At 42.8% G+C, this 15,827-nt stretch overlaps 1 protein-coding gene across 5 annotated transcripts in view; it reads left to right on the top strand.

Moving 5' to 3' along the window:
- Positions 1-15,827, top strand: part of LOC105467752 (G1 to S phase transition 1) — a 120,016-nt gene that overhangs the window by 91,763 nt on the left and 12,426 nt on the right. For all 5 annotated transcript variants that reach the window (XM_071083662.1, XM_071083661.1, XM_011717445.2 and 2 more), the window contains 6 exons: positions 3,137-3,214; positions 7,819-7,999; positions 8,626-8,780; positions 8,946-9,086; positions 10,633-10,726; positions 13,061-13,141. In XM_071083662.1, coding sequence (XP_070939763.1) covers positions 3,137-3,214; positions 7,819-7,999; positions 8,626-8,780; positions 8,946-9,086; positions 10,633-10,726; positions 13,061-13,141 — 730 coding nt within the window. The remainder of the gene's footprint in view (positions 1-3,136; positions 3,215-7,818; positions 8,000-8,625; positions 8,781-8,945; positions 9,087-10,632; positions 10,727-13,060; positions 13,142-15,827) is intronic.

The following is a 15,827-nucleotide window of genomic DNA, read 5'->3' as shown; positions in this document are numbered from 1 at the left end:
CTTTTGTTAAATAACAGAGTTAAATTGATTGAATGAATTTTAGGCATTGTAAACTTTCATACAGTCACACAAAGGAGATAAAATGGGTCCCCCCAAGAAAAATTAAAAATAAAATTACTGAGACGTAATACTGATGTTAAGAAGTGATTTTTGGCCTGGTGTGGTGGAACACACCTCTAATCCCAGCATTTTGAGAGGCTAAGGTGGGAGGATCACTTGACTTGAGGTCTAGAGTTTGAAACCAGCCTGGGCCAGCCTGGGCAAGACAGTGAGACTCTGTCTCTACTTTAATTTTTTTAAAAAAGTAGTAGTTTTTGTAATGTGACTATTGCTATTGTTAAATGTGTTTCTGAAAGCTTTTTACATTTTTTAAAAATAAAAATGAACATAAAACTCTAGATTATGGGAAATCTTAGTCTGCTTTGCATATAACATACATGGGAATAATGAAAACCAGCTCTTGAATCTGGTGAATGGGAGAACTGTTTTTTCCTCATTCATTAGCTCCTTAAATGTATATGGATTTAATAGACAGGTAGACTAGCTAAAATGCTAAGATAATTTTTTGATCGTATGATAGGAATTTCCTAGGTATGAAATGACTGGCTGGCTTTTAGTAATGCATTTTAGTATTGACAAATCTTGATAACTAAAAAGTCCTAAATTTTTAATTGCTCCTCTAAATTAGACCCATTTCTTCAAACTGTGTCATCAGAGGACCTAGAGGGCTTGCCATCATCTTGCCTAGTTAAATTTTTTTTTTTGAGATAGGGTCTCATTCTGTTACCAAGGCTGGAGTGCAGTGGTGTGATTTTGGCTCACTGCAGCCTCGAACTCCTGGGCTCAAGCAGTCCTTCCACCTCAGCCTCCTAAGTAGGTGGGATTACAGGTGCATGCGACCAGGCCCAGGCCTGGCTAATTTTTGTGTTTTTTGTAGAGGTGGTGTTTCTTCATATTGCCCAGGCTGGCCTTGACCTCTTGGGGTCGAGTGTTCTGCCCTCCTCTGCCTCCCAAAGTGCCGGGATACAGGTGTGATTAACCACACCTGGCTAATGGTAATTGGTAATCTTGCCAGTTACTTCTGAACATTTCCACAACAGAGACCCTAAGAGAGGCTGTTAAACAGGGGTCCTTCACCAGGTCTCTATGGTTGAAGTGTCACAGCCATATGATGTTATGTTTCAGGACAGTGTATATTTTTTGCTGATGGGCTGTAAGTTTTGGTGGCATCACACTGGGTTTCTACATGCAAATGCTTATGTGCACTGCACTATAGATGTCTATGTGGAGAACGCAGATGAAAGCTATAGGGAAAGGAGGGCTTTGAATTGGATTGAGTCAAAGGAAGTATGCGTTACTAATGAACTAATTTAAAATTATTATCTCATTTTGACAAGTAATAAGATTTACTTGCCTAGACAACATTGTTGCAGTTTTTTCTCTTTTCTATAGTACCTACATTTACATTTACTTGTTATTTTATTTTTAAATTTACTTGGCTAGGCATGGTGGCTCATACCTGTAATCCTAGCACTTTGGGGAGGCCAAGGTGGAAGGATCATTTGAGCCCAGGCTTCAGGAACAACCAGGGCAATATAGTGAGACCCTCATTGCTATAAAAAATAAAAATAAAACTATATTTATTTTAAGAGACAGGGTCTTGCTGTGTTGCCCGGGCTGGAGCGTAGTGGCTATTTATAGGGGGGATCATAGCACACTGTAGCTTCAAACTCCTGTGCTCAACTGATCCTCCTACCTCAGCCTCTCAAGTAGCTGGGACTACATGCTTGCACCACCATGCCCACCTTATATTTACTTTAAAAAACAAACAAAAACCTTCTATATTCTGAAATAATTTTAGATTTATGGAATGATTGCAAAAACAGTACAGAAAGTTCCCTTCATTCATCCTGCCCTGATGTTAACATCTTATAACCATAGTCATTCATCAGAACTTCCTTATTACTGGTGAAATTAGTCATAATTACTTGGTTAAGGTGTCATCTGTCAAGATTGTCCACTATAAGGTTAGTTTTTCCTTTTCTATTTTTTTTTTTTTTTTTTTTTGAGACTGAGTCTCACTGTATCGCCCAGGCTGGAGTGCAGTGGCGCGATCTTGGCTCATTGCAGCCTCTGCCTCCAGGGTTCAAGCAATTCTCCTGCCTTAGTCTCCCAAGTGGCTGGGATTATAGGCATGCACCACCACGTCTGGCTAATTATTTTGTATTTTTAGTAGAGATGAGGTTTCACTATGTTGGTCAGGCTGGTCTCGAACTCTTGACCTTGTGATCCGCCTGCTTTGGCCTCCCAAAGTGCTGGGATTATGGGCATGAACCACCACACCAGGCCACTTTGTCTGATAATTTGAGACTGTAAATATCCTTTTTCACTTACACTTTCCATAATTTTAGCATCCACCAGTGGTACCTTTAACTATTTTCTAACCAGGCATGGTGGCTCTCACACCTGTAATCCCAGCACTTTGGGAGGCCGAGGTGGGCAGATCACTTGAGGTCAGGAGTTCGAGACCAGCCTGACCAACATGGTGAAACCCAGTCTCTACTGAAAATACAAAAACTTAGCCTGGCATGGTGGCGCATGCCTGTAATCCCAGCTGCTTGAGAGACTGAGACAGGAGAATCACTTGGACCCAGGAGGAAGAGGTTGCAGTGAGCTCAGACCACGCCGCTGCACTCTACCCTGGGCGACACAGCGAGACCCTGTCTCAAAAAAAAAAAAAAATATATGGCCAGGCGCAGTGACTCCCTGTCTCTACTACAAGTACAAAAATTAGCCGGGCATGGTGGTGGATGCCTGTAATCCCAGCTACTCGGGAGGCTCAGGCAGGAGAATCACTTGAACCCGGGAGACAGAGGTTGCAGTGAGCCGAGATTGTGCCATTGCACTCCAGCTGGATGACAAGAGCGAAACTCCGTCTCAAAAAAAATATATATATATATATATTTTTTTTTAATAGATATTTTTAATACATATATTTTGAGATGGACACACACACACACACATAAAATAACTATTTTCTGGAGTTGAAATTCCCCTCGACGATTTTCACATTTTCCTAATTCCACTGAGTAACTTGTGAATAATTGTTTACTTTTTTTTCTCTAAATGTTTTCAGGTATTTGACTGGAATGGTTGACAAAAGGACACTTGAAAAGTATGAAAGAGAAGCTAAAGAGAAAAACAGAGAAACTTGGTACAGTAAACTTTAATGACATCATAAATTACTTTTAAGGAAATGATGGCCACTTAGTGCTTTTGGAGCCTGTTAAAATATAAATTGTTGAAGTCTAAAATGGTATCGCAACAAAGGAAATTTCCCCTCTCCTCATAATACACAGAAGATGAGTTCCTAATGACTTAATAACTAACACAGAGAAATTTGGCAACAATCCATATATTTGGTGATAGACTTGTTGAAAATATTATAAACCATCCATTTAATTGGGTCATTCTGCAACCACTGAAAACTTACATTTACATAATTTATAGTAACTATGAATAGAACTTGCATTGTGGTGGCAGTTGGGGGGAAGCAGGAAACATCCTTGTGCTTAAGATATGACCATTATAGGCCGGGCGCGGTGGCTCAAGCCTGTAATCCCAGCACTTTGGGAGGCCGAGACGGGCGGATCACGAGGTCAGGAGATCGAGACCATCCTGGCTAACACAGAGAAACCCCGTCTCTACTAAAAAATACAAAAACATAGCCGGGCGAGGTGGCGGGCGCCTGTAGTCCCAGCTACTCGGGAGGCTGAGGCAGGAGAATGGCGTAAACCCGGGAGGCGGAGCTTACGGTGAGCTGAGATCTGGCCACTGCACTCCAGCCTGGGCGACAGCGCGAGACTCCATCTCAAAAAAAAAAAAAAAAAAAAAAAAAAAAAAATATATATATATATATATATATATATATATTACCATTATGTAAATAAATGCTGGAAATAAAATGGAATGGAATTATTGACTGGTTGCCTTTGAATGGTGAGACAGTCAACTTTTTTCTGTTTTCTTTTTTTTTTTTTTTTTTTTTTGAGACGGAGTCTCGCTTTGTAGCCCAGGCTGGAGTGCAGTGGCCGGATCTCAGCTCACTGCAAGCTCCGCCCCCCGGGTTTACGCCATTCTCCTGCCTCAGCCTCCCGAGTAGCTGGGACTACAGGCGCTGCCACCTCGCCCGGCTATTTTTTGTATTTCTTAGTAGAGACGGGGTTTCACCGTGTTAGCCAGGATGGTCTCGATCTCCTGACCTCATGATCCGCCCATCTCGGCCTCCCAAAGTGCTGGGATTACAGGCTTGAGCCACCGCGCCCGGCCCTTTTTTCTGTTTTCTAACCTTACTACTTTTATTTTTAAAAAGTTAGCAAGCCTTATCTCAATGGGATATTGGTGGTCATTTAAGAAAAAATAAAATTATATTCCTCTATAATAAGTGGGAAAAATGCTAGTCAGTGTTATAAAAAATTGAGGACATGCTATGAAGTACAGATGATGAGGTAAGCTAAATTAATGCTTACTGTTATGGATGGTTTGAATTTATATAAATTTTTACTTGGCAGTGTAATATTGAAGCAATTTTTAGCAAGTAGCCATTGCTCCCACATGGTGCGTTAGTGGCTTTCACTTTTCAAAAATATCTGAGGACAGTTATTTTTTATTTTATTAAAAAGTTTTAGGCCTGGCACAGTGGTTTACGCCTGTAATCCCAGCACTTTGGGACACCGAGGCAGACGGATCACAAGGTCAGGAGATCGAGACCATCGTGGCTAACACGGTGAAACCCCTTCTCTGCTAAAAATCCAAAAAATTAGCTGGGCGAGGTGGCAGGCACCTGTAGTCCTAGCCACTAGGGAGGCTGAGGCAAGAGAATGGCATGAACCTGGGAGGCGGAGCTTGCAGTGAGCCAAGATCGCGCCACTGCACTCCAGCCTGGGCAACAGAGTAAGACACCCTGTCAAAAAAAAAAAAAAAAAAAAGGCCGGGTGCGGTGGCTCAAGCCTGTAATCCCAGCACTTTGGGAGGCCGAGGCGGGCGGATCACGAGGTCAGGAGATCGAGACCATCGTGGCTAACACGGTGAAACCCCGTCTCTACTAAAAAATACAAAAAAAAAAACTAGCCGGGCGAGGTGGCGGGCGCCTGTAGTCCCAGCTACTCGGGAGGCCGAGGCAGGAGAATGGCGTAAACCCGGGAGGCAGAGCTTGCAGTGAGCTGAGATCCGGCCACTGCACTCCAGCCTGGGCAACAGAGCAAGACTCCGTCTCAAAAAAAAAAAAAAACAAAAAAAAACAACAATTTTTATTGGGCCAGGTGTGGTGACTCACGCCTGTAATCTCAGCACTTTGGGAGGCAAGGCAGGCAGATCACCTGAGGTCAGGAGTTCGAGACCACCCTGGCCAACATGGTGAAACCTTGTCTCTACTAAAACTACAAAAATGGCTGGGTGCAGTGGCTCATGCCTGTAATCCCAGCTCTTTGGGAGGCCGAGGCAGGCGGATCACCTGAGGTCAGGAGTTCGAGACCAGCCTGACCAACATGGAGAAACCCTGTCTCTACTAAAAATACAAAATCAGCTGGGCGTGGTGGCACATGCCTCTAATCCCATCTACTGGGGAGGCTGAGGCAGGAGAATCACTTGAACCCGGGAGGCGGAGGTTGCAGTGAACTGAGATCGGGCTGTTGCACTCCAGGCTGGGCAACAAGAGTGAAACTCCATCTCCAAAAAAAACAAAACGACAAAAATTAGGAAGGTGTGGTGGTGGGCACCTGTAATCCCAGCTACTTGGGAGCCTGAGGCAGGAGAATAGCTGAAACCTGGGAAGCAGAGGTTGCAGTGAGCCGAGGTGGTGCCGCTGCACTCCATCCTGGGCCAGAGTGAGACTCCGTCTCAAAAAAAAAAAAAGGGGCCAGGCATGGCCTGGGCTCTGTCGCCCAGGCTAGAGTGTAGTGGCTCCATCTCCGCTCACTGCAAGCTCTGCCTCCCGAGTTCACACCATTCTCCTGCCTCAGCCTCCCGAGTAGCTCGGACTACAGGTGCCCGCCACCACGCCCGGCTAATTTTTTGTATTTTTAGTAGAGTCGGGGTTTCACTGTGTTAGCTAGGATGGTCTTGATCTCCTGACCTCGTGATCCGCCCGCCTTAGCCTCTCAGAGTGCTGAGATTATAGGCGTAAGTCACCGTGCCCATCCAAAAAAGTTGTATTACCCTTTGACTCTCAAGACACCCATTATTTGTGTTGTATTTTGTGCCATGTGAGTATAAAAATGAAGTAATAAGGGAGCTCATTATCACTTAACACACAGTGATACTGGCATTTGTACTTAGTTTTTCTCTGTATGTTGTCAACTTGCCATAAAATAATGTTCTAGACTGTATAATTGACTGTGTTTATATAAAACCTCCAAGGTTTTGAATCAAAATAATACATTTTTTCAGTTTTCTTTTTTTTTGGAGACAGAATCTCCCTGTGTCACCAGGCTGGAGTGCAGTGGTGCAATCTCAGCTCACTGCAATGTCCGCCTCCTGGGTTCAAGCGATTCTCCTGCCTCAGCCTACCCAGTAGCTGGGACTACAGGCACGCACCACCATGCCCAGCTAATTTTTGTATTTTTAGTAGAGACGGGGTCTCACCATGTTGGCCAGAATGGTCTCGATCTCTTGACCTCAGGTAATCCGCCTGCTTCGGCCTCCCAAAGTGCTGGGATTATAGGCGTGAGCCACTGTGCCCAACCCCCCCTTTTTTTGAGACAGAGTCTTGCTCTGTTGCCCAGCCTGAAGTGCAGTGGCACAATCTCAGCTCACTGCAACCTCTACTTCCCAACTTCAAGCGATTCTCCTGTTTCAGCTTTTGAAATAGCTGTGACTATAGGTATGCACTACTATGCCCAATTTTTGTATTTTTAGTAGAGATGAGGTTTTGTTGTATTGGCCAGGCTGGTCTCAAACTCCTGACCTCAGGTTATCTGCCAGCCTCGCCCTCCCAAAGTGTGGGGATTAAAGGCGTGAGCCACCGCACCCAGCCCTATTCTTTCAATTTCTTCGTTTACTTTTTTTTCTTTTAATTTGAGACGGAGCCTCTCCCTGTTGCCCAGGCTGGAGTGCAGTGGCAGATCTTGGCTTACTGCAAGCTCCTGAGTTCAAGCGATTCTCCTGCCTCAGCCTCCTAAGTAGGTTGGATTACAGGTGGGCGCCTCCACACCCTGCTAATTTTTGTATTTTCAGTAGAGATGTGGCGTCACCATGTTGGTCAGGCTGGTCTCAAACCCCTGACCTCGTGATCCACCGCCTTGGCCTCCAGAAGTGCTAGGATTACAGGTGTGAGCCACCGTGCCCGGCTCAGTTTTTTTTTTTTTGTTTTTTTTTTTTTTGAGACGGAGTCTCGCTCTGCCGCCCAGGCTGGAGTGCAGTGGCCGGATCTCAGCTCACTGCAAGCTCCGCCTCCCGGGTTCACGCCATTCTCCTGCCTTAGCCTCCCGAGTAGTTGGGACTACAGGCGCCCGCCACCGCGCCCAGCTAGTTTTTTGTATTTTTTAGTAGAGACGGGGTTTCACCGTGTTAGCCAGGATGGTCTCGATCTCCTGACCTCGTGATCCGCCCGTCTCGGCCTCCCAAAGTGCTGGGATTACAGGCTTGAGCCACCGCGCACGGCCCCGGCTCAGTTTTAATTTCACCAGTCTTGTTCATGATTTAGTTGTTGTGTGATGGACATAAAGCTGGATGTTGTCAATTATATCTTTAATGGTGAAGAATATCCTAAAAACTCTGATGTTCTTAGGAATATTATTCTTTTTTAAAAAATTATTTCAGGTACTTGTCTTGGGCCTTAGACACAAATCAGGAAGAACGAGACAAGGGTAAAACAGTAGAAGTGGGTCGTGCCTATTTTGAAACCGAAAAGAAGCATTTCACAATTCTAGATGCCCCTGGCCACAAGAGTTTTGTCCCAAATATGATTGGTGGTGCCTCTCAAGCTGATCTGGCTGTGCTGGTAAGAAGACATTTCCAGTCCGTCTAATTTGTTAGTAGCCCCACTTATGTCTTTAAATTTGAATTTATCTTCTAAAAGCTCAAATTCAGGTTGTAGTGAAATATAATGATGTACACGGTCAGTTTTCATCATACTAATCTCTTCAAGAAATCTTCAAAATTTGATTTACTTCTGAAAATATATGTTACCTTTTCTCTCCTGTTGCTGTTACCTATTACCATGTCAGATCTTAGTCTCTATTAAATGCCAAGTCCGCCGTTAGGCACCATGGGTAAAAGATGAATAGGAAACCATCTGTTTCATATGGTCTTCAGTCGTTTTGCAATCTTCACAAAGTACTGGTAGTAGATTCCTTTTTTTATTTTTATTTTTTGTAGTTACAAGGTCTAGAAAGTAAATGTTGGAATTTTAAAATATGCAGGTATACTAGATTTTGGGAATGTGGAGGATTGGAAGCATTTAGACATTGTTTGATTTGTGACATTCAAAAGCAAGTACGTCATAACTCATTTGCTTCTATTTTCTTGCAAAAAAACCTTGTGATATAACTGAAAGGAAAGATGTTTTACTGCCATAAGGGTATGCCTGAAGGCGTAGGAGTAAACTGTTTCCTTTCTTGGAATTAGGTAATCTCAGCCAGGAAAGGAGAGTTTGAAACTGGATTTGAAAAAGGAGGACAGACAAGAGAACATGCCATGTTGGCAAAGACAGCAGGTGTAAAACACCTAATTGTGCTAATTAATAAGATGGATGATCCAACAGTAAATTGGAGCAATGAGAGGTGAGTGTAGATGTCTGGTATTTTATGTTAGTGGGACTAAGGATGGTTTTGTTATTGTACGCCTTTTTCTCTAGGGTTTTTCTAAACCTTAATCTGTTTACTTAGGAAACTAGAGTTCTTGGTTTACATTGTAATTGAGTTATTTTGGTTATATTATAATTGTAGATATGAAGAATGTAAAGAGAAACTAGTGCCATTTTTGAAAAAAGTTGGCTTCAATCCCAAAAAGGACATTCACTTTATGCCCTGCTCAGGACTTACTGGAGCAAATCTCAAAGAGCAGTCGGATTTCTGTCCTTGGTACATGTAAGTAACTGTTTTTTCCTTTTTTTTAAAAAGGAAAAGGATGTTACTACTTAAATTACTTATAAAGACATACGCTGAGTAACATGTTAACATATGCTATTGAGCATACATCTTTATAAGTAGTTTAAGAGAATATTAACTGTAACCTTGGTTTTTTTTTTTTTTTTTTTTTTTGAGACGGGGTCTCGCTCTGTCGCCCAGGTTGGAGTGCAGTTGCCGGATCTCAGCTCACTGCAAGCTCCGCCTCCCGGGTTCACGCCATTCTCCTGCCTCAGCCTCCGGAGTAGCTGGGACTACAGGCGCTCGCCACCTCGCCCGGCTAGTTTTTCGTATTTTTTAGTAGAGACGGGGTTTCACCGTGTTAGCCAGGATGGTCTCGATCTCCTGACCTTGTGATCCGCCCGTCTCGGCCTCCCAAAGTGCTGGGATTACAGGCTTGAGCCACCGCGCCCGGCTACCTTGGTTTTAAAAATACTTAGATCTTTGCCCATTTTTAAACTGGGTTGTCATTTTGTTGCTGAGTCCTAAGAGTTCTTTTTAATACTGGCCACCAGTCCCTTATCAGCTGCAGTCTGATTATAGCAAGTATTTTCTCCCACTTTATGAGTTGCCTTTTTTCACTTCTCGATGTTGTCCTTTGAAGCACAAAAGGTTTTATTTTTGAAGCTTTTTACATTTAGGTGTGTATTTTATTTTGAGTTAACTTTTGTGTAAGATGTAAGGTCTATGTCTAGGTTCATTTTGTTTTTGTATATTAATTGTTTACACACAATTTGTTGAAAAGACTATTCTTTTTCCATTGAATTGAATTGGCTCCCTCATTGAAAATCAAATGACCGTAAATATGAGTTTATTCTTGGACTCTGTGTTTCTGTTTTTTTTGTTGTTGTTTATTTGGTTTTTTTTGAAACAGGCTTTTACTCTGTTGCCCAGGCTGGAGTGCAGTGGCATGATCTCAGCTCACTGCAACCTCTACCTCCCAGCTCAAGAGATCCTCCCACCTCAGCCTCCCAAGTCGTAGGGACTATAAGCGCATGCCACCGCACCTGGCTGATTTTTGTATTTTTAGTAGAGATGGGGAGTCACCATGTTGCCCAGGCTGGTCTTGGACTCCTGGGCTCAAGAGATGCACCTGCTTTTCGGCCTCCCAAAGTGCTGGAATTAGAGGCATGAGCCACTGCACCCAGCCAGTACTGTATGTTTAAAGGGGAAATTATTTTATGGAATCTTGGTTTCAAAACTGGAAAAGTCAATAAAAATTAAGTAATATAGTCAATTTATTACATATAGGTTATTTGCTATAAAATACTTTTCTAAATTTTAATAAGTTTATGAGGAAGCCTTATACTGAGCAGTTTTGTAATATTTTTCGTTTTCTGTGGAATAAGTGAGATGAAATGGATAATAAATTGGTTGAATGGGAAAAATACATGAGTAGAATGAAAATATTGTTATAACCTGTTTAAAGTTATAGTCATGTAACTTAACATTTTGATATTTATGTTGACTTTCTTTTCTTTAATGGATATTGTTGTTATGTTCTCAGTGGATTACCGTTTATTCCATATCTGGATAATTTGCCAAACTTCAATAGATCAGTTGATGGACCAATCAGGCTGCCAATTGTGGATAAGTACAAGGTACCCAAAATGTTAAAGAAATTGGGTTTCTTGGGAGGTGAAATCATTGTTGTGCATTTTGTTTCTAATTATGAAAACTTTTTTTCTTTTTTTTCTTTTTGAGACAGAGTCTCACACTCTGTTCTCCAGGCTAGAGTGCAGTGGTGCAGTCTGGGCTCACTGCAAGCTTGCAGGTCACGCCTTGCAGGTTCACGCCATTGCCCTGCCTCAGCCTCCTGAGTAGCTAGGACTACAGGTACCCGCCACCATGCCTAACTAATTTTTTTGTATTGTTAGTAGAGACAGGGTTTCACCGTGTTAGCTAGGATGGTCTCGATCTCCTGACCTTGTGATCCATTCACCTTGGCCTCCCAAAGTGCGGGGATTACAGGTGTGAGTTACTGCACCTGGCCTTCTTTTTTTTTTTTTTTTTTTTTTTTTGAGATGGAGTCTCGTTCTGTCACCCAGGCTAGAGTGCAGCGGTGTGATCTCAGCTCACTGCAATCTCTGTCTTCCAGGTTCAGGAGATTCTCCAGCCTCAGCCTCCTAAGTCGCTGGGACTACAGACATGTGCTACTGCATCCGGCTAATTGTTTTTTGTATTTTTATTTTATTTTATTTTTTTATTTTATTTTTTTTTTTGAGACGGAGTCTCGCTATGTCGCCCAGGGTGGAGTGCAGTGGCCGGATCTCAGCTCACTGCAAGCTCCGCCTCCCGGGTTTTTACGCCATTCTCCTGCCTCAGCCTCCCGAGTAGCCGGGACTACAGGCGCCCACCACCTCGCCCGGCTAGTTTTTTGTATTTTTTAGTAGAGACGGGGTTTCACCGTGTTAGCCAGGATGGTCTCGAACTCCTGACCTCGTGATCCGCCCGTCTCGGCCTCCCAAAGTGCTGGGATTTCAGGCTTGAGCCACCGCGCCCGGCCTGTATTTTTAGTAGAGATGGGGTTTCACAGTGTTGGCCAGGCTGGTCTCGAACTCCTAAGCTCAGGTGATCTGCCTGCCTTGGCCTCCCAAAGTGCTGGGATTACAGGCATGAGCCACCATGCCTGGTCCAGAAACTTTATTAACAACATAACATTGATGTCTTTTTCTTACTGGCTTTATTTTAGTGGTATAGACAGACCATAATTTATTCAACAAGTTTAGTTTATTTTAGCTGTTTCCAGATGAGCCAGGGATCATATCTCAGTGATAAACTCATAGATGTAACTGCTGGGCTCAAAGGATTTTCTCATTAAAGTTGATGCATATTGATAAATAGCATCGCAAAAATACTGTGCTAACTTCTGTTACCACTGGCAGCATGAGTGTTCGTTTTACCACAGCCTCACCAGCACTGGATGTTCATCTTAAAATAAACTTCCTTGTTTTTAACTGGATTTCCAACTTGAATTTTTTTTGTTTTGCGGTATCAATGTATGTAATGTTTTCTCCTCCTCAAATACATCATTCTTTAATTAGCTCCATTCTAAATGTCTTTAACAAATACTGTTTTTTCCAATTTTATATATGAGGAAACAGGCCTAGAGATCAGGAGAACCTGAATTGGTACAATCAGTTCAGATCTTCCAACATGAATTTCTGTGTTGTTTTTTGCACCTTTTTTTTTTTCTTTTTTCTTTTTTTAGATGGAGTCTCGCTCTTTTGCCAGGCTGGTGTGCAGTGGCATGATCTCAGCTCACTGCAACCTCTGCCTCCTAGGTTTAAGCGATTCTCATGCCTCAGCCTTCCGAGTAGCTGGGATTATAGGCATGCACCATCACACCCAGCTAATTTTTGTATTTTTAGTAGAAATGGGGTTTCACCGTGTTAGCCAGGATGGGCTCGATTTCCTGACCTTGTGAGCCACCGACCCCAGCCTGTTTTTTGAGACAGAGTCTTGCTCTGTTTCAAGCTAGAGTTGAGTGGTTCAGTCTTGGCTCATGGCAACCTCTGCCTCCCGAGTAGCTGGGATTACAGGCATTCCACCATGCCTGGCTAATTTTTGTATTTTTAGTAGAGATGGGGTTTCGCCATATTGGCCAGGCTGGTCTCGAACTCCTGACCTCAGGTGGTCCACCCCACCCCCTGCCTCCCAAAGTGTTGAGATTATAGGCATGAGCCACCGTACCCACCCTGCACCATATTTTCTTTTTAAATCATAGGCATCCTGCATTATTAATATGATCACACAAATGCTTATGACAAATTATTATAGAGTATTTGTTACTGAGTTTAAGATGAACCTAAGCCTTCTACTTAAGCAAATGATTTTCCTTTATGAATAAGCAGTGTAGAATTTCACTTTGGGCTATTGAGCTGTTATACAGCACCAGTAAGTCTGAAACTAGATTTTATTTTACATTTCATCAGGATATGGGCACTGTGGTCCTGGGAAAGCTGGAATCAGGATCTATTTGTAAAGGCCAGCAGCTTGTGATGATGCCAAACAAGGTAAGAATCGGTTATGCTGTTTCCCATCTATTTATTGATTTTTTTTTTTCTTTTTAAAGATAGGGTCTTGTTCTGTCACTGAGGCAGCAGTGCAATGGCACAGACATAGCTTATTGCAGCCTCAAACTTTCAAGTAATCCTGCCACCTGAGCCTCCCAAGTAGCTGGGACTATAGGCATGTGCCACTCTGCCTGGCTAATTTTTTTTTTTTTTTTTTTTTTAATAAAAATTGAGATGGGGTCTCACTATGTTGACTAGACTAGTCTCTAACTCCTGGCCTCAAACAATCCTCCCATTTTGGCCTCCCAAAGTACTAGGATTACAGGCGTGAGCCACCATACCTCACCTCCTTTGTGTTATTTTTGACTGTTCAATTGCTGATGTTTGCAGATAACCTGAAGCAGGGCTTCTCTAACAGCTCCAAAGATGTTGCTTATGCTGGACCACATATTTGAGTCATCAGTACCTTCAGATGGGGATTTTGCTAGATTTCAGTGAGAATTTATTTACCATGCTAACTCCAGGCAGAGTAAATTAGAAAAAGAATCCATTATCAAGTGTAATATTTAGACATAATTGGCACCTTACAAATTGTATTATCTCGCTTCTTGATGCCTTGTGCATTGGAGATTAGAATATATAGTATCTTCTAAAATGTTTCTATTTTAAAGCCTGCTTTTTCCTATTATCTTTGCAACTTGAAGGCTGACATCTGAATGAAAATAATTCTCAGGTTGAGTTCTTAGTTAGTTGTTGTTGTTGTTTTGAGACGGAGTCTAGCCCCATCGCCCAGGCTGGAGTGCATTGGTGCATTCTCGACTTACTACAACCTCTGCCACCTGGGTAGCTGGGATTACAGGCATGCATCACTATATCCGGCTAACGTTTGTAGTTTTAGTAGAGACAGGGTTTCACCATGTTGGCCAGGATGGTCTAGATCTCCTGACCTCATGATCTGCCTGCCTGGGCCTCCCAAAGTGCTGGGATTACAGGCGTGAGCCACCACACCCAGCCCTTACTGAGTTTTGTCTGTAGAGTTGTCACAAAAATTATGGAGATGAGCCAGGCCGGGTGGCTAACACCTAGCACTTTGGGAGTTTGAGGTGGACAGATAGCTTGAGCCCAGGAATTGGAGACCACACTGGGCAACGTAGGGAGACTCTGTCTCTTTGAAAAATAAAATTAGCCACTTGTGGTGATACATGCCTGTGGTCCCAGCTATTTGGGAGGTTGAGGCAGGAGGATTGCTTAAGCCCAGGAAGTCAAGGCTGCTATGATTTATGATGTCTGATCATACCACTGCACTCCAGGCTGGGCAACGGAGCAAGACCTTTTCTCGAAAAAAAAAAAAAAAAGCTATGGAGGTGTAAGGCAGCTTGGTGGTTGCAAGGGGCTGAAGGAGGGAAAGTAGGGAGTGACTGCTTAATGGGTATAGGATTTCCTTTTTGGGACAATAAAGTTTTAGAATTAGTGGTATTGATTGTACAACATGGTGAATACACTAGATGGCACTGAATTGCAAACTAAATGGTTTAAAAGTTAAATGTTATTATTTATATTTTACCAGAATAGAAAAAAGTATGATTCTCTAAACATAAGTGAAGTTAGTACCCAGACATATTTGCAAGTGAGGGGCCTTAGTAGCTAGTATAGAGAAAGTGGCTGTTCTCTGTGGAAGCCGTCACTTGATACTAATCACTAGGCAGGTATAGAATGTCCTAGAGTTGAGCAAGTCTCAAAAACTCACTTCAGTTTAGTCCTCCTGAATCTCAGTGGAACAGAGCTAGAATAGTTTAAAAGACATAGAGGCGGCTGGCACAGTGGGCCACGCATGTAATGCCAGCACTTTGGGAGGCTGAGGTGGGTGGATCACGAGGTCAGGAGTTCGAGACCAGCTTGGCCAACATAGTGAAACCCCGTCTCTACTAAAAATACAAAAAATTAGCCAAGTGTGTCAGCGGGTGCCTGTAATCCTAGCTATCCAGGAGGCTGAGACAGGAGAATCGCTTGAATCCCGGAGGTGGAGGTTACAGCGAGCCAAGATCACACCACTGCACACCAGCACGGGCAGCAGTGCAAGACTCCGTCTCAAATATCACATAAAAAAGTGGCAAGACTTTTACAATAAAAAATTCATGGGGTTGGCAACCTATGGAATGAGAGAAAACATTTGCCAATCATATATCTAAATATGGGGTTAATACTAGAATATATGAAGAACTCCTACAAGTCAACAAAAAAACTAAACAACCCAATTCAAAAATGGGCAAAGGAGTGCAATAGACATTTTTCCAAAGAAGATGTACAAACAGCCAAAACGTACATGAAAAGATGCTTAGCACCACTAACCATTAGGGAAATAGAAATCAAATCCACAGGGCTGGACATGGTGGCTTACGCCTATCATCCCTGCACTTTGGGAGAAGCTGAGGCAGGAGGATCACTTGAATTTTGAGACCAGGCCAGGTCTCTATGTGTAAGATTCCATCTCAGTTAAAAACTTTTTTTGGAAAACAAAGTAACATGTGTTGGCAAGGATGTGGAGAATTTGGAACCCTTGTGCACTGTTGGTAATGTAAAATTGTGCCAAGTGCTGTGAAAAAATATAGCAGTTCCTCAAAAAATCAAACATAGATTTCCCACGTAATCCAGCAATACCATTTCTGAGTATATACTCAAAAGAGTT

This window comes from Macaca nemestrina, chromosome 18 (genome assembly GCF_043159975.1).
Source record: "Macaca nemestrina isolate mMacNem1 chromosome 18, mMacNem.hap1, whole genome shotgun sequence".
NCBI lineage: Eukaryota > Metazoa > Chordata > Mammalia > Primates > Cercopithecidae > Macaca > Macaca nemestrina.
This window is presented reverse-complemented; position numbering and strand designations above follow the sequence as displayed.